General features: G+C 41.2%; 1 protein-coding gene and 1 long non-coding RNA gene across 2 annotated transcripts in view; both read left to right on the forward strand.

Moving 5' to 3' along the window:
- Positions 1–17,748, forward strand: part of col7a1l (collagen type VII alpha 1-like) — a gene marked incomplete at both ends in the record, with an annotated part of 47,230 nt that overhangs the window by 21,563 nt on the left and 7,919 nt on the right. The window contains 47 exons of the mRNA XM_080518604.1: positions 67–102; positions 229–309; positions 708–752; positions 1,869–1,940; positions 2,031–2,066; positions 2,280–2,306; positions 2,464–2,502; positions 2,604–2,666; positions 2,823–2,855; positions 2,951–3,004; positions 3,093–3,125; positions 3,262–3,327; positions 3,509–3,553; positions 3,663–3,698; positions 3,882–3,953; positions 4,174–4,236; positions 4,501–4,518; positions 4,628–4,663; positions 4,759–4,797; positions 4,884–4,919; positions 5,014–5,148; positions 5,824–5,922; positions 6,061–6,258; positions 6,341–6,439; positions 7,372–7,416; positions 7,786–7,863; positions 10,852–11,013; positions 11,104–11,139; positions 12,443–12,469; positions 12,552–12,611; positions 12,839–12,964; positions 13,062–13,133; positions 13,245–13,280; positions 13,429–13,488; positions 13,875–13,919; positions 14,035–14,070; positions 14,716–14,751; positions 15,087–15,143; positions 15,546–15,617; positions 15,725–15,796; positions 15,884–15,919; positions 16,150–16,230; positions 16,335–16,388; positions 16,469–16,522; positions 17,150–17,212; positions 17,302–17,364; positions 17,454–17,570. Coding sequence (XP_080374730.1) covers positions 67–102; positions 229–309; positions 708–752; positions 1,869–1,940; positions 2,031–2,066; positions 2,280–2,306; positions 2,464–2,502; positions 2,604–2,666; positions 2,823–2,855; positions 2,951–3,004; positions 3,093–3,125; positions 3,262–3,327; positions 3,509–3,553; positions 3,663–3,698; positions 3,882–3,953; positions 4,174–4,236; positions 4,501–4,518; positions 4,628–4,663; positions 4,759–4,797; positions 4,884–4,919; positions 5,014–5,148; positions 5,824–5,922; positions 6,061–6,258; positions 6,341–6,439; positions 7,372–7,416; positions 7,786–7,863; positions 10,852–11,013; positions 11,104–11,139; positions 12,443–12,469; positions 12,552–12,611; positions 12,839–12,964; positions 13,062–13,133; positions 13,245–13,280; positions 13,429–13,488; positions 13,875–13,919; positions 14,035–14,070; positions 14,716–14,751; positions 15,087–15,143; positions 15,546–15,617; positions 15,725–15,796; positions 15,884–15,919; positions 16,150–16,230; positions 16,335–16,388; positions 16,469–16,522; positions 17,150–17,212; positions 17,302–17,364; positions 17,454–17,570 — 2,949 coding nt within the window. The remainder of the gene's footprint in view (positions 1–66; positions 103–228; positions 310–707; positions 753–1,868; positions 1,941–2,030; positions 2,067–2,279; positions 2,307–2,463; positions 2,503–2,603; positions 2,667–2,822; positions 2,856–2,950; positions 3,005–3,092; positions 3,126–3,261; positions 3,328–3,508; positions 3,554–3,662; positions 3,699–3,881; positions 3,954–4,173; positions 4,237–4,500; positions 4,519–4,627; positions 4,664–4,758; positions 4,798–4,883; positions 4,920–5,013; positions 5,149–5,823; positions 5,923–6,060; positions 6,259–6,340; positions 6,440–7,371; positions 7,417–7,785; positions 7,864–10,851; positions 11,014–11,103; positions 11,140–12,442; positions 12,470–12,551; positions 12,612–12,838; positions 12,965–13,061; positions 13,134–13,244; positions 13,281–13,428; positions 13,489–13,874; positions 13,920–14,034; positions 14,071–14,715; positions 14,752–15,086; positions 15,144–15,545; positions 15,618–15,724; positions 15,797–15,883; positions 15,920–16,149; positions 16,231–16,334; positions 16,389–16,468; positions 16,523–17,149; positions 17,213–17,301; positions 17,365–17,453; positions 17,571–17,748) is intronic.
- On the forward strand, positions 8,228–9,458 carry LOC308146579. The gene is made up of 3 exons (XR_013937118.1): positions 8,228–8,286; positions 8,830–8,880; positions 9,359–9,458. It is a non-coding gene; the product is annotated as an uncharacterized lncRNA (long non-coding RNA).

Genomic DNA, 17,748 nt, shown 5'->3' on the forward strand with positions numbered 1-17,748 from the left:
TCTTCTTATCCTCCATAAAACTGTCGTTAATGTCGATTGTGTGTTTTGTCAATGTGTCATTTAAAGGGAAATGTTGGTTTGTCTGGAAAACCAGGACCCAAGGTAAGAGATTGATGGTTTTGTTTCCTTTTTTTTTTTTTTTAACTAATCCATTACCTAACTTTGTATCCACGAGGTCGTTTTGTGTTTTGTTTGTTATTTATAATCAGAGGTTGTGTCGTTGTTCAGGGGCTTGACGGCTTCAAAGGAGACAAAGGAAACATTGGGCCCCCAGGCACTCCTGGAGATCCAGGATTAAGAGGTAAAGATGTAAGTAAATCCTGAGTGGTTGTTACAGAAATGATTGAAGTCGTCAAATAAGTTTCATGTTTACTTTCTTATGGGAGTTTATTGAAAGTGAAGCTCAGGAAAATGATCTGCTGGTTCTTTTTATCAATTTTATCACACCGTGTTCATGTTGGCATCGATATGTAGCGTTATGATGGATCGTGTGTGTGTGTGTGTGTGTGTGTGTGTGTGTGTGTGTGTGTGTGTGTGTGTGTGTGTGTGTGTGTGCGTGCACGCAGGGTTCATCTGGGGCTAAAGGAGAACGAGGATCAAAGGTATATTCTGATTTATTTATGTATTTTACTGTTTTAATCTGGTTCTGACTCGTCTCAACATCCTGAATCGGATCCTTGAAATCATTTACTCGTTATTCATTGCAGGGGGAACAAGGGCCCACTGGAGAACCTGGTGACAGAGGAATAAAGGTATTTGTTTTAAAAGCGTCCAGTTCTTCGTTTTCTATTCCATTCTATTGAGAATATGATTGCAGAGAGCCAACGCCAACTGTTTCAAATGGGAAGGATTCAAGTCAATAATATTTTATCTGAATCCTTCACATTTGAATCCTTCATGAGAACCTTTGATTGTTTTTACTGGTAGTTTTTAAAGCATATTTTAATCTTTTGAAATGTTTGTTTTCAACATTGACGTTTACTGCTTCTCTACAAAGTACTTGAGTTTAGTGAAAGGAAGTGTATTATTAGTACGATCAATAAAGGGATGCAGGCACAGGGAGAACATGTAAAAAAATAGCTCTAAATAATAAAGAATGACAAAACTCAAAAAATGTAATCTGTATTGACATTAGACACTTAATGTTTGATCATATATTCTGGCTTTTGATCACTGTGCTGTGGATATATTGAGTTTGCATCCATTCGTTCATTTCAACTTCCTGTTATCACTTCTGTCAGTCAAGTAGATTATTACACTCTCGTCTCATTCTTCCTAAAACTTCCGCTAATGAGCAGCCATTAAGTCTGTAAAAGTAACACTAAATGTTAAAGGGGTCCTATTATGCAAAATTCCCTTTCTAAAGTTTTTCCATCAGTAATAATCATCCCCATACCTGGAATGACGCCTCAGAAGTGAAGAAAGTGTGTCCTCTCTCTCCCTGGCTTGTTCCAGGGTTTAAAAAGTGTGTTGCTCCAAGCAGCCAATCAGAAATCAAGCCCTATATAGTGTCATTGGGGGTTTAGCCAATCACAATCAAGGCAGGCTCCTCCCTTTGACTCCTCCCACAATTAGGCAGCTCTGCTCTGGCACAGGACACCATGAGAGGAAGTACTTCCTCCTCTTCCCATAGATGGGTGTGTGTGGGCGGAGCCAGTCCAGCTCACACAGACACAGCAGATTCTGAATGTAGCTCCTATAATCCAATATTCAACTGGATGAATCAAGGAAAAGCAGGATTTGGGGCAAATGAACTGTGAATACAATGTTTTTGGACCAATGAGACCATGTGACAGTGTTGAAAAGCTGGATAATATGACTCCTTTAAGACTTTAAGACTATCAATTCTTTTTTTCGTGATTGTTCAGGGTCCATTAGGGTTACCAGGACGACCAGGAGACCCTGGAGAAAAGGGGAATATTGGGAGTTCTGGCCCGCCGGTACGTTCACTGAAATAGTCATGCAAATGAACTGAAAGTGATCATTAAATGACTTTGCACTTAACCGTGTTTTGGTTTTCTGATCTGAAGGGTCTTGGTGGAAATAAAGGGGACAAAGGAGAGCCGGTATGTTTGCGTCTCGTCACTGATTCTCCGGGTTATTGTTTCTTCCTGGTCGGCCGCTTCCCAATCGCTCGCCTGTGTTCATCAGCATGTCACATCTTCGCAGCCTGCAACCTCATGTTTACTAATTTAATATGTTGAGTAATTAATTTTTGAAGCGTTTTTAGATTTTAACTTCGTATTCGTCACTCTCCTTTTGTTCACTCTGCCACAAAGGGGAGGCCCGGACCTCCAGGAGCACAGGTAAATAAATCGCTTGTCACGTATAACAGCTTATCATTGGTTCAGCCGTGTCTGAGTGACGCATGTTTTATAAAAATAAATAAAAAAATTATTCTCTAATGCTTATCTATAACCAACCTGCTGGCAAGTTAAGTTATTATTTCATTTATTCAACCAGATTGGTGCCGACAACAACGTCTTGACCAGAGCAATAAAGGTAAATTAAACAACAACATGCAGTGAAGATACCATATTTTAGGAATTTTCTGGAAATGTAGAAGATATAAATTGGTTTATACACTCTTTTGTTTGTTTCAGGGTGATCCAGGAGAGCCAGGTCAGCCTGGTTTGAGGGGAGAAACTGGTCTTCCTGGACCAAGAGTGAGTACGAGACAAAAAAATTAATAAAATTATGAACCAGGCTAAACAACCATATGACAATACAGAATCATACAGAAGAAGTGTGTGTGCAGTTTAACTGTTCCCCTCCGGTTTCACCACAGCAGAACAATTCTTTTCATATTTGTCTCTGTCCAGGGTCCTGAAGGGAAACCTGGACCACCGGGCCTATCTCCGGTACGTGTATGAATACATTCAAATTGCATTAGCTTAGCTTGGGATGGATAAACCTTTAAAAAAATAAAAGGAATTATTAAAAATTGCAGGTTGGCACAGGAAGAGAGGGACTTGACGGTTTACCGGGAAAACCAGGGATGAAGGTGAGACACGGCACTGCATGTTTCTCGGTTGAAGTATTAACTTGAGATGATTGTGTGTAAATATTTGCATGTTGCTTTATATTTGTAGGGCGACCAGGGGCAGAAGGGACAGTCTGGTTCGGTGAGTGTGCCAAATCCAATGCAAATTAGGATAATAAAACATTCTTGTATATCCGCCTATTATTGGGAGTTCGCTGACACTTTGATCGCAGTGAGGAGCCGTGAATTAAACATGTGAATGTGTGATTTGCAAACAGAGGGGGGAGAAAGGAGACCAGGGCCGAGTTGGGATCGCGGGGATGCCAGGTCTACCGGGGACTCCTGTGAGTGCCTCTGTGACTCGCTCTGCCTCAGGCTGCAGCCGCCGCTTCAATCCTCTCTGTGCTCCTAAATGGATTTTTAAACTGTGACAGTCACTGAGGTTCACTTGCAGGCTGATATTTGTAAATGTGTTTTTTGTCACCGGCGTGTAATTAGGACGTTTGTGTTGCGTCTTCTCTACAGGGACGCCCCGCCATTGATGGCAAACGGGGCCTGCCAGGAAAAGATGTGAGGACAGAGTGACTGAACCTTCCCTTACAGTCACCATTCACGTCTGCAGCAACTTGGCATTTCGCAGCTATTTTATGGTAATCGCTGAACTGTTTTCTATTCACAGGGAGAAAGAGGCCCAAGAGGACACGATAGCACAAAGGTCAGTGAAATAAAACCTTTTTTGAAGCCTTTTTTTTTTTTCTTTCTATTTTTCATATATAAACTTTACTTTTAATTTCAGGGTGACAAAGGAAATGCTGGTGAAAATGTGAGTGGTTCTGAATGTCACACATAAACTCTTTAATGAAGTGTCAGCCATTAATCGTCCCTCTTTGACTCCCAGGGTAAAGATGGAGGCAAGGGGGAACCGGGACCCCCGGGTTCGCCTGGTCGGCAGGTGCTCGTCACTTCAGAGGTAAAAATACACCCCTTGATTTAGAAAAAGGAAAAAAAAGTTACATGTCAGATCTATTTTTGAAAGCGGTACGTCAGGCAGTGTTGTCACAATTAAACCCATAATCATTGTCAGTTTGGCTCGTTTCTATTTCGCGGGGATTCAGAAGAACATCAAACAGGTCCACTTGGACTTAAGTGACAGTTTGATTGAGCAAAACTTAACGTGGATTCGCTCTCAGGGCGCCACCATTGACGAAATCCGACAAGCGTTTCCACTTCCGATGGGTCCTCCAGGAGCTACTGTGAGTTTAATACGTGAAATCAACACATTTTTGCATATTTATAGCAATCAAGTAAATGGCACGTCGTCTCAGCTTTTGCATGGCTTAATTCAGATATCGCCTGCACGGAATCTGAGTCACCAGTCAACAATGACTCCGGTGCTTGTTATTTGTGGGATGCCGTGAGTCGTGAGCCGTTATCTGCAGGAGAGATACAGCCAGCTCCATGTCATGCATCATAAATGCATGTTCAAATGTCTCGCTCCTCTGTTTCTGTGTGTTTAGGGTTCCCCGGGGATGAAGGTAAGACGGACCAGCTATGGAACGTGAAGCTGACTTCTTTTAAAAAGAAAAACACACAGAAAAACAAGGGCACGGTTGCTTATTTGTTTTTGTTTGGTCTGTTTTGCAGGGTGATAAAGGAGAAAGGGGCCAGAGAGGAGAGAAGGTATAGTGCAAGTTACAGTTACACCTCAACAACCGTGCAGTGGAAATGGAAATGACATTATTATTATCACTGCATCCGCTCTGTTGTTTCTGCAGGGCGATGCTGGAACGCCTGGAAAGTCCCTGGAGATGAAGGTTGAACTCTCGATATAACAAACCCTCCTCTGGGATGCATCCCGCCATTTTAAGTCCCTGAACAACGTGTCTTTCCTCTTCTTTAGGACATGGAAGTGATGTTTGAAGCCTACGGTATAAGGGTGAGCTCAGATGATACAAGAACCCCGAAGTTTATAGAATACTTAACAGCATTAGGGTTTGGCAGTAAAAAAAAACCTTTTTCTTGTTGTTCAGCTGCCTTTGCTGAAAGCTTTGATTGACAGGTTGCTGCAGGATGGGATCGAGGAGCTGCTTCATGTGCTCACCGCCGCCAAGAAACTCAAAGACGGTGCAGAGACGCACACTTCCAACGTCATCTCCGACGACACAGTACGTGAACTCAGAGGAATATATCTGCTTTCCTGCTGTCGGGGGGGGGGGGGGGGGGGGGAATCCACCCGGGATTTTTATATATTTATTATGCATTCGTCCATTAATGTATCTTTTATAACCATTGTTCATGACATTCATGGTTAAATCAAAACATTACAAAGCAGTTCATACTATTCCTGTACAGCCGATATAACGTGATTTTTTTAAATAATTCAATATCTCAGTATATAAATAAATAAAAATGTTTATTTAAAATATCTGACTAAATCATGAAGATAAATGATCTTAACATGTTTGAAGCAGTGGAGAAGATGGATGGAGACTTAAATGAACTATTTTAGCTGTTTTAATTGGAACAGTTAAAATAAGTATTTGTACGTATAAGAGAGAGTCATTATGATTATTTTATATCTATTTATTAAAAGGTAGGCTTTAATATGTATCACTTGCAGATTACATTTAAATATCATGAAATAAATGAACACGAGTCATGTTGATTCCCTTTGGATCCAACAACTGTTACTGTATATATATCATATCATGTGCCAAACATTATGGAGTCCAGAATTAAATCAGAAGTTACTCTTTGATATGATATTGAGTGGTCACAGTGTGGTCCAAAACTGGGTGAGAGAGGATCATCCTCTTCTCGTGTTTGGGTTTTCTCACCAGGGTTCCTTGAAATTTGATCTCAGCAGTCAGTCTCGCTCTGAAATGGACACCGTAGAGGAGGATGATTCAGAAGGACAGATTCCCAAATCTCTGACAGCAGTGAGTTTTATCTTGCATCTTGGTATTTTCACCAAATATATAAGGTCTGTCCTTAAACAATGAAAATAAATGTCATGTTGAAGATGGATCAACACTAGATTTCAATGTCCCCTGACTCTGTGTTGTGATGTGATGAAGGACCCCTTGAATGAAACTGCGGAGGATCCTTCCTTATTGGCCGTCACGAGTCTGACAGGAGAACCGAAGTTCAACACCATAGAGGCGAAGTTAAAAGGATCCAGAGGGAAGGAGGAAGACGACACTGACCGAGCGTTTTCACCCAAAACTAATCAGACTGTCACCAATTCGACTTTCAGTCACACATCAACCAAGGAGGTAAACGTAATCATTAATCATTGTGTTATATTCAGCATTTTTTTTTTTTTAAAGCTTCTTAAATTGTGAACGTGTGTGTCAGGTGGTTTCAGGGTTTCCTGAAACGGTGATGGAGACGGTTCTCCTCACACGGGAGGAGAATTCAGGACCAAAGAAGAAGAAGAACAGGGAACGTGGGAAAGTAAAGCTGCCTTGATGTTTTCACAGAACACAAAGTTTTTTTTTTAAAGTTAAATCTAGAATCAGCCTGTCCACCATTACTATACCGGCATTTTGTGTTTCAGCTCAACTGTTTTACTCAAAAACTCCCTTCACTGCCTGTGATATAAAATATAGATTTCAACTTGGGATGTGAAAATCAACTCGCAGGGATATCTCAGAATTTTGCGGCTTTATGGCTTCCACAGTGTATTTTAACCCTTTAAAGGCCTTATATAAAAACTTGAAGTAAATACAATCCCAAGGGATTACTCAAGAGTTAGTTACTTTTATAGAATAAATGAATTTGGAAAATTGAAACTGAAAAAAAACAACATTTACTATTTTGAAAAGCTTGTACATTATCTTTGGTACTTCCTTTGCACATGATTGTAGGAAAGCAGTACTATATCCTACAATCCAATACAATGTGTTTTTGGAAAGAATATCTAAGTTTGAGAGTCAACATACAGTTTATTGTTATAGTTTCTGTAACAATCATCAAGCTTGATGCTAATCTGCATTAATCAACCACACGAACAAAAAGTAATTTGTGTTTTGCTAAAGCCTCAAGGCAAAGTACAAAAAGTGATTGCAGTTTAATAGAAAGTGTGTAAGCAGAAGTGTTTGGTTATTCTTTTCTCCATCCTGGCCCTGGTTTAATAAAAGAGTCTGCAAGCTGATTTTCACCAATCAATTACTATAAACATATACATTCATGATTATCACAGTAACTGATTTAAAAGCTGCTGAGCTGAAACATTGAATAAAACACCTACATTTTCACAACACTCGTCTGAACTAAGTTGTGTTTTTTGATAACCATTAACTACTTATCCCCCTAAACTTTTCCAAACATAGTTTATTAGATCAACAGCTTTTTTCCCCCTCCCTGACTGTGAACTTCTTAACCAGGGCAAAGGAAATAAAGGACGGCATAAGAGGCAGAGACACCGCCTGGTAAATGTCCTTGTAGGGCTCCGACTAAAACTAATCACCTCCGTTCCTCTTTTTCCCTTGACTAAAACAAAACCTGGTGAAACTAACAACGATCTCACCTCACAGAGCCACAACATGGATTCTAACAAGACATTAACATTCCATAAATTGTGCATGTGTAACTGCAATCTCACTGAAATGAAACATAAATATGAATGAAGCTGAATTAACTTGTAACTGTTAAGGGCGAATGGCTCATTTGACTAAAAGCATGCTTTTGTTGTGACATCTGTGCTTCTTTATGTATGTTTGCTTGATAATTGCTCGGCTTTGCGGTCTTGGTGCGATAATGTTATATTTTTGCATTAATTGTCATTCTTTTCCTTTCAGACGAGTGAAGATGGGAAAGAGGAAGACGCAGAGGAGTTTCGTAACATTGAAGAGGAAGAATATGATTATGAGTACAAGGTAGGCAGCTGCTGCCATAAATGACTAATCCAGGCTCTGCTGGAAGCTTTTATTTTAGCAGGATATTGACGGCGTGTGGCTGTCACAGATCTGGAGCGCTAACAACCCTGTCAAACCCCTTATCTGCTTTATTTTTGAAGTGTGGTCTCCGGGGACAGAAATGTATCTGTATCCACACCAGCACTGCACAGAGTTAATTAATGACACACCCACTAGCTGAATTTAATTATTAAGAATTCATTAATTTGTCGCCGAAGCCCACTGTGTCCTCGCTCTGCTCAACATCCATCATGTGTTTGTTTTTTTTGTCTCGAAAGTTAGATCTTCATTCAAACTTTTTTTTTTTTTTATTATTTCTTTTAACAGGAGGAACTTTCCCCAGATGACCCTTCAATCTCACCGGACAGCAGCGGGAACAAAGAGGTACATTTGCTTCAAATGTGATTTCACGATTCAAACGTAAGCATTTGAGATTCTGCAGCTCAGATTAAAGTTTGATTCACTGGAGCGAGGATGAAGAAATTAAAACGAGTTGAACCCATAGGTCCTATAATGTTGTATCCAGGGAGCAATTTTACGAGATTAAAGATCTAATTCAACATATCTCACCTCATGAGGATTATTTTTACAATTTTGAATTCAAACTATCTACTTTTGGTTGATGTTGGATTTCCTAGGAAAGTCCAATCAACCCACCTCCCCTCTTGGAAACCCCCCTCCTGGTTTGAAATCACACATTCTATATCTGAAAATATACAATGAATTTAGGGCAACAGAGGCGAACGGAGACACATAATCTTTTATTACAATAGTCCGTCCTATTTTGTGCCTTTTGATGAAAATAGACAGAAAAAATTTTGTTGTTGTTTTTTTTTGCATTTTGACCAACCTTTTATGTGTAAAGCCACGTTTTGGTTTAGACAATCACAGCTTCTCACGTCTCCTCTTCTCTTCTCTCCTGTCCAGGGTGAGTCCTCACTGCCTCCACCTCCCATCACAACAGAAGAAGCAGATGAGGTACAGTTTTATTTGTCTCATGCACACTTGCATCTGGATGCCCGCTGAGATCCTTGCATGCCTGCGAATGCACTGTTCTTGCACTTAACACAAGGGGGGCTGAGAAGTGATGGGCAAGTGCTTGAATAACATCGCTTTAGTCGTAAAATGAATTTGATTGATGCAGGATGAGAAAAACCGCATCATGTTTCCAAAACTCCTTCTTGCTGCTTCCTACGGAGATTTCACCAGTGCAAAACAGCGTTTTGTATGAGGCGAATGAGAATACTCTGGGAATGGAAAATAGAGCGTCACAGACTGTGTAATGCACAATTATCAAAGCATGAGAGTGGACTGCATTTTATGAGCAGCATGCATTTAAGCATGATTCCTCCGAAGCTTGTCTGAATGGGAATGAGCAGATATGAGCTGATTTAGCGAGAAGCACTTTCAGAGAGTCACCCTTAATACTTTCTCTCCCTCTCGTTCTTTTAAACAGGATGTCTCTTAATTCCCAAGAGACTATACAGTCCTAATCACTCATAGGGAAGCACTACATGGAGTGTGACATAAAGTACGAAGCGTTTTGTCACTCACCAGCCGCTGAACCTGACCGACGTTTCGTGACGGGGGGGACCTCTTTTTTTTTTTTTTCCACACGTCACTCATTCAACATTTTAAAATGTTGATTTAAGAGCTGAAAGCTTCTGCCCCCATGTGCTGATTCACCTCATCATCCATCCGTGTAAACACCAGTGTAGCCTTGACCGAACATGTCGACAACAAATAATTTATTTATTACAGATGTTTCTCTGTAACAGATGCAGCTGCAAGCTTTTCTCAATTCAATTCCTAATGTGTCCCGTTTGTATGAACTTTTTTTATTTATTGAAACATGGACATATTTCTGTTTCTTTCACAAAAAAAATCCTTGTTATTCGGATTATTGTTTTAGCAAGATGAAACGTTCTTTTCACTGGTGAAATTCTCTTTGTTACAACAGTTTAACCTCTCTGTGCATGTGTTCTTCAGTAAAAAAAAAAATTTTTGTTTTCAATCACTTTCTCAGAAAGTCTGTGTCTTATTTCATCACTCGCATCCACACAATGCTCATAAACATTTGGCGGGTAATTAACAGGTACCTCGACTACAAGTCAGGGTGAAAAGAGGCTCTCTGTGGCCTGACTCCGTGGTAAGTGTAATTTAAATATGTAGAACACAGATTACTGTCTAATGGCAAGCGATCACAGCAAAAATGACCTTTATATTTTAGGTGTTCATGCCAGGTGCTGCAGGAGGAAGGAATCGCTTTAGGGAGGCACAAAATGTAAATATAGCCATAATAGTACCAATCATATAGAATATGAAATTGTAATTTTACAATTTATGTGGAGATATATGATATTAAGTTGTGTTTTATTCCAGCCTCCCTCCTCTGGAGCTCAAGGTTACAACAGCTGGATTGTAAGTTTGAGACATTCATGTACAGGAAAACACAAGATGAGTCAAAATACAGTGGTTTTATATTACATAATGTGTTTTTTCTAGAAGAGCAAGCATGAAAATGTTGGCCTTCAAACAAATCAAAGGGGCCAGTGGCAAGAGAGAACGCAGAGCGAGAGATACAGTCATACAGAAAAAGACATTCATGCGGGGATACAGGGTGTCGGAGAGGAAGAAGAGGTGGAAAAGTGGGACACAAAAAACGAGGATGAACACACAGAAACAGGCCCGGATCCAATGTACGAGGAGGAGAGGAGTGGAGACTATGACTGGGAGACGGAGGAAGACGTGGATCGAGAAAGGGAAGAGGAGGAGGAGGAGGAGACAGACCTGGAGATGGAGAGAGAGAGGGAGAGGCTGGAGATGGAGAGGGAGAGAGAAGAGCTGGAAAGAGAGAGGAAGGCCGAGCTGGAGCTGGAGAGAAAGAAACTGGAGAGGGAGAGGGAGCTGGAGAGAGAGGAGGACTTGGAGAGAGAGAGGGAGGAAGACCTGGGGAGAGAGAGGGTGGAGCAGGAGAGGGAGGAAGACTTGGCGAGGGAGAGGGAGGAATGGGAACGGAGGAGGGTGGAGATGGAGAGAAGTCGAGCGGGGGGCTACGATGAAGAAACCCGACAGCCTTATCCATATCCTCCAGAGTATTTCTTCCTCAAGGTGAGACTGCAGAACACACAAGTCTGGAGTTTAGTACTGAAATCCCCTTGAACCACTGCAGTGATTTAACACACTTTCTCTGTATAACAGGGACTTCCTGGTGAAAGTGGAAAACCTGGATGGAAGGTGAAAAAACTGACGATTAAAAAATGACTCATCATTATCGATGTAGGGAAAAACACTGACTGACTGTTCATAACAACGGGGTTTATCTTGTTTGTTTTTTTGCACATCGGCAATTGTGTTATTATCTGATCAAAGTCAACACATTTCCCCAAAATGACATTTTATAATTGACGTCTAGTCTATTTATGAGCATTTTTGTGTCATATTCAATTATTTCACATTGATAAGAGAATATTATACCAGCACTTCATGTTAAAAAAAAGTTGCTCGTGATCTTTGATCTTTAAGCTTCATTTCATTCACTTCCAATTGAGCAGTAAACATCACTTCATAAATGTATGTGCAGCTAAATGTCTATAGCACTTTCATCACGTTTCATCAAGGTGAGACTCCTAGAAAGCAAAAAAAGACACCTTGAGGGTAAAACACAAAAGGGACTATAAGAGGATAAATCCCGGAATACCAGCGCATGAACACCAAAGACAGAACATGAGGTCAATGTCACTATCTATAAAGTGGACATCAAACAAATGTCCATGAAGATAACTGACAAGTCTGTAAAATGAAAATATACTATATGAAAATAACTCCAGCTTTCTATATTAATCAGTGAATAATTTTAATTGTGTTAAACACTTGTAGTTTTAGGTCCACGGCTGTATTATTGCTTAGATTTTTTTCTTCTTTAATAGAGATGATTGTGAGTCAGAATGGAAGATAGACACACCTCGGTTTATTTATTGCCGGACGAGGATGTCTGGGCTTCTTCACTGTCGTCTTTGTTGAGCAGATCCTCCGTAATCTGGATTTTTAGGTGTTAGCATTTGCATCTCATAATATAAACAAGTTGAACATACATCATACTAAAACTATGTACTTACATTGGTAATTTGATCAAATCAACATCCAAGACGTTGACGCCATTAGATATGGGAAAAGTTCAAACCCCTTCAAATCAAGCCTATTTTTTTTTTTTTCCCCCCACTGAGTCACGAAGACGTCACACTAATTTCGCCAATTAAAAGCATCATTGTCGTCCTCCCACCGTCACAAAGCAGGACTGACAGTCGCCACATGAAATGCGCCGCCGGTTCACGGCAATATCACGGCTGCTCTCCTGCTTTCACGTGTTGCATCATGGAGCGGCATGAGAGCTTAGCGAAGCCACCAGACCTTTGATATCCACGCTCGTCTCGTTCCTCGTCACTGCAGATCAAAGCAACACGTCCGTCCCTCTTGTTCAGTGTTGCTCATGAACGCTCACATCTAACCCGACGCGTTAAACTTCTTTTTCGCTTTCCAGGGGGAAATTGGTGAGAAAGGACAAAAGGTGAATAGACGAACGTCCGACTTCAGTTTCTAACTTGTGCCCGGCGGTCCGTCGTCTTCATGTGGCTGCGGTTGTGTTGCAGGGAGAACCCGGCATTGGCTACAGAGGGCCGGAAGGACAAGCTGGTCCTCCGGGACAAAAGGTACAATCCCTCCGAGAGGAAGCGGACTTAGGCCGTCCTTAATAAACCACCACTTGACTCTGTTTCCCATCACAGTTTTAATTTAGGGGAATGGAATTGGCTCGGTGACTCACGTGCTCATTTGAAGCGTTTCGTTTGATAAGGACTCGATCTGGACGCACTCGAGCAGCCGAATAACAGAATCACTCTCTTCCACTGTGCCCCCCCCCCCCCCCCCCCCCCCCAAGGGTCAGCCGGGCGAGTCGGGACCGCCTGGCGCTCAGGGCATTCAGGGAATCTCCGGTAACGTTGGCATCCAAGGATCCACGGGCCTCCGAGGCCCCCCGGGGGACACCGGAGAACCCGGCAGAGAAGTACGTGAGCTCTTTCCAGATCCAGAGAAGCAAACCGTAGAAGCAGTGATGGCAAAACACCGACACGGGTAAATGTGTTTTGTTGTTGTTGATGCAGGGCGATCGAGGGAAGAGAGGGAAGAACGGATCACCGGGAAGTCCTGGACCTCGAGGAGCAGCAGGACCTTTGGTAGGGAAATGTTCCACACCTCTTCATCGTCTCTTTCTACTTCAAAAAAGTACCAATTGCAGCTCGAGCTTCTCGTTTCTGCTCCGTTACCATCCCGTCTTTCTGTTCAAGGGTCTTCTCGGCTCGCCTGGAGCAAAGGGGGAAAAGGTGTGTGTGACTATCGGAGTCATGTGCCATGATAGTTTACTCACACATATTCAGATTTCTTGACTTTATAACATAAACATGCTGTACAGATAAACTACATACATACAATAGCTAAATTCAGCGATTTATATTGATTGTTTTTTTGCAGGGTGACAGTATTCCAGGTGAACCTGGTGCCAGGGGAATCGTCGGCCTTCCAGGAAGAAGGGTGATTTCCTTATATTCTGGCCTTGCCTGTTTTAGAAATCTCTCTGAGCAGGAAATTTAAATAAGCAGAATGTCGTATGCACAGATTCGATCGCCACTCCCGTGACCAACAATCACTTTGCTGGACTGAATGCAGGAAAAGATCAGGGGAAGGTTCTAATTGAAAACAAAAAAGTCAACAATATATTAAAAATGAATGATGAATTAGTAAAGTTCAGCATTTTGCCCAAAGACTCATGAGCAGGGAAGAGTTAAAGATCAGCCCTCTGTACTGCTGTTCCTTTTTACCCCCCCCACACCTGATAAAGCTGTTCTCACCTGGTTTATCCAATAAATGCTTTCAAAACACCGCATGCATGACGGAAACCCAACGCTGCTTGTTTTCAGGGGGAACGAGGGCCTCCCGGTGTGAAAGGAGTCACTGGAACTCTGGTGAGCTCACTTCTGTCTTTCTGTAGGATTCTAGTGGATCGCCGATTTTAAACCTTCTGGACTTTCCTCAATGCAAAAAGACAAAAAAAAAAATGTTCTTCTTGTTGAATCCCAGGGTTCAAAAGGCTTGTGGGGCAACAAAGGTGAAAAGGTGAGTAACACTTTGCTGTTATTTGGATATTTAGTCTTTTTAACCAAAGGCTTTTCAATCATAAATAAAAAGTGTATACATTTATCTAAAATAAGTGGGATCTGCTTGTTACACTCTCTTTCACATCATGGGAAAACAATTAAATGTTATCTTCAGATATATTTAGAATATTTTAGTTTTGTGAATGAAAAGACGCTTCACCCTTATTGATGCTGATCACCTCTGTGAAATCTTCACACCACGTTGCACAAAAAGCAGAAAAGCATTTTAGTTCTGAGGTTCTGAAACGTCAATATCTTGTGTTTACCTCTTCGCACATTGTTCTAGTTCTGCGTGATATGACATCAGGTCATGAAAGACAATTTAAATGTGACGATGCAAGCGAACGCTGGTCGGTCTGGTTTCATACTTGTTTTGTCTCGTCTCTGCTGAAGCGTCACGACCGGGTTGTTTACTGTGTGATTTATTTATCGCACCCAGCCGCGGTTTATTGTTGTTGCGTATGTTCATTCCGTCCTTTGATGACACTTTATCGGAGGCGAGTAATTCAGGTCTGGATGACGCTGTCCTGGGAGATAGACGGTAATTTATTAGGGTGAAATAATTGCATTCACAAACTGGACTTGAATGTGAATTACCTTTCAGGGCGATCGTGGATTACCTGGACCCAGAGGAGAGAGGGTGATTTTTTTTTTCTTTTTTTATGTGTTCCTGTCAGGGCTCCATAAATTGTTTACTGATTCATTGCATGTAGGTTTATTATGCAAAGAGTTTGTAGATTAATTATTCATTCAGTTAAGTAATTTGCCCAAATGTATATATTAGTGTACATTTTGTATATTATCAATATCCATATATTGTGTAGCTTATAATTCTTACACTGTGGACTTTGTTTACAGTCTGTCCATGTAAGACACTTATCTTAATGAAGTGAGTTTGTGTCGAAGCGGCGGAAACATTTGTATAAATCCACTTTATCGTGTGTCTCTGATTGATTATTTGACGCCTGCATCCAGGGGAGTGTTCTTCAGATCGAAGGGCCTCGTGGATTTAAGGGCTCTAAAGGCGATGTGGTGAGATCCTCTTGAATTTGTTCCCTCGCTGTGTGTTTGGACTTCACCCAAGTGTTTCAAAGCCTTTTCTGCGTGCGACTCTGGAGCAACCGAAAGCTTTACCAGTTCAAAACCTGTGAGCGACTGTGAATTATTATAAAAAACAAAAGAAAAACTACTAATATTAGTGATGAAATGTGGAAATTTTCAGGTTTCAGTGAGCAAATTCAGCAATTTGCTCACTTTGCGATATATAGTCATAAACACACACTCATGACTCATGGGTCATTTCAAGACCCATGAGTCACGTCTTAATATTATTCAATTGGAAAAATATTTTTGGCATATTCATTGGGATAGTCTTAAATGATAAACACAAATAAAAAAAAAAGCATGAAAAAGTGATTCAGTGTTTGGTTTCAGGGGGAACGAGGTCCTCCAGGTTTTGACGGAGATAAAGGTGAAAAGGGAGAAGACGGCCCTCCAGGAGTCAAGGTAACGAAACATGATCCAAAAAAAAAGATTCAAATCAGAGCAACAGATGGTGCAAAAAGATCAACTCCACTGGAGTCTAAGTTTTGAACATTGATTTTCTGAAAAAGGGCTTAAAGGGGGACGCCGGCACGAAGGGTGCTTTAGGACGGTTTGGAGCTCGAGGACCAGTCGGCCAGAAAGTAACTGAGTACCTCAATATTATCTGAAACACATGAGACCATTTGTCAGTAGATTGCATGAATTATATATATTTGTTTGTTTAACAGGGAGACCCAGGAGAGCCGGGACTGGATGGAGTGATGGTAATGCCTCTAAAAGAAATTAAATAAAAGTACATTAAAGTGATATCATACAGTTCTGTGCAATTAATAGAAATTTTGTGTATTTTATCCTATTTTTGGATGTTTATCAGTCATTTTAATCGACAGGATAAATGTTCTTAAATGTGTGTCGTTAGATAGGCGATACTTCAAATGTATTTAAATTTGAATACCAATGAAGTATTTTTATAAATGAGTGGATTTGACTTCAGGGTCAAAATGGAGACAACGGACTGGATGGAGCCAAAGGGGACAAAGGAGACATTGGACTGCGAGGCCAGAAGGGGGATCAGGTACAATTAAAAAGCTCCATCTACACTACTTTTAATTTCAAATATTTAGCATTTCAATTTAAAATCACAAAAAAGTGTTGTTGTTTTTTTGTTGTTTTTTTCAGGGGGACTCTGGAGAACCTGGGATACCAGGGGACCACGGGGAGAAAGGAGAAAAGGTGAACAGATTTCTGTTCTTGTTCTTGACTTCGTGACTTTTAATGTTTTGACTGATTTGTTCCATCGTGTTCCATTAAAGGGTTTCAGAGGTTTTCCTGGTCGCGTCGGGAGTTCTGGCCTGGATGGAGAAAAGGTCCTTTAACTGCTGTCGAAAACTGACTTTACAAGAAATTTGTGTTTGGTGGATTATTTATTTATTCTAATAATACTTCTTTTTCTGCATTAGCGGGATGAGCAGCACAGCGAACAGCTTTTCTTTGCTTTAAAATCAAGCTTGGTGAAACAACGCACATTCGCAATACAACTTTATATCATCAAATAATAAAATAATAGAATTCCACTGCTCATCCATCCCACAAATGCATGTAAGGAAAACTAGGGCTACACTTGGTGAGGCGCAGATAGCCTCGTTTGCTAACGAGGTTCAGGTAGTAGCAACATCACTGAGCAGGGAGCGTCACCATGGCAACAGACACTGATCTCCTCCATGAGGTGCCTCTCTCGTCCGCTTTGTATGGGAAATATTTTTGCAGTTTTTTGGGATTTATTTGGAAACGGTTTGCCGTTAACGTCCCAAAACCTGATGGATTTGTCGTTTGACGATGACAAATCATCCCAGAAGATTTCCAAAAATTCAGCGTTACATCAAAGAAATAATCCAACCAAACACAAATATTCCAACGTCCTGCATAGTTTATAATCCCAGTTATTCTCTATGTAGAGTCTATGTAAGTAAGCTGATGTCGTCTTACAATAACAGGGAGAAATGGGGATTTATGGGACTCCAGGCGTCCCAGGACTGAATGGACTGACTGGGCGGAAGGTACCGGTACACACCCAGAGTCTCACTCTGTCGTTTCCTCGCCGCTTCGCTTCTCTTCTCACTGCGTCGTTCATGATGTGAGTCTTTAGGGCGACAGGGGACAAGCAGGGAAGGACGGCGCCGACGGTGACCCGGGAGACAAAGGAGACAAGGTTGGTCCTCAAATAAATACTCTTATTTCACTCCAGTCTAATAAATCATTATTATGTGAATCAGCTACAAACTCGGTCGCTTCGTTCAGGGCACGGCAGGCTTCGCCGGTTTTCCGGGGTTTAAGGGCTCGGCGGGACATCCGGGACGCGACGGCGATGAGGGACCTCCAGGGCCTCAAGGTGCTCGTGGGGACGTGGGGTCAAAGGTGAAGTCAACTTATTAATTGAGAATAACGCAGGTACATGGTGTAATGGTGGGATGGATGTGTTGGCATTCTCTCTGTTAAAAGCTCCTAGAAAATGTGTTGAATGTGGTGCTTTATAAGTAAACTTGAATTGAATTGCAGTATATCATTAAAAAAAAAAGACTCATATGCTAATTAT

Source organism: Blennius ocellaris (assembly GCF_963422515.1).
Source record: "Blennius ocellaris genome assembly, chromosome: 22".
NCBI classification, from domain to species: Eukaryota; Metazoa; Chordata; class Actinopteri; order Blenniiformes; family Blenniidae; genus Blennius; species Blennius ocellaris.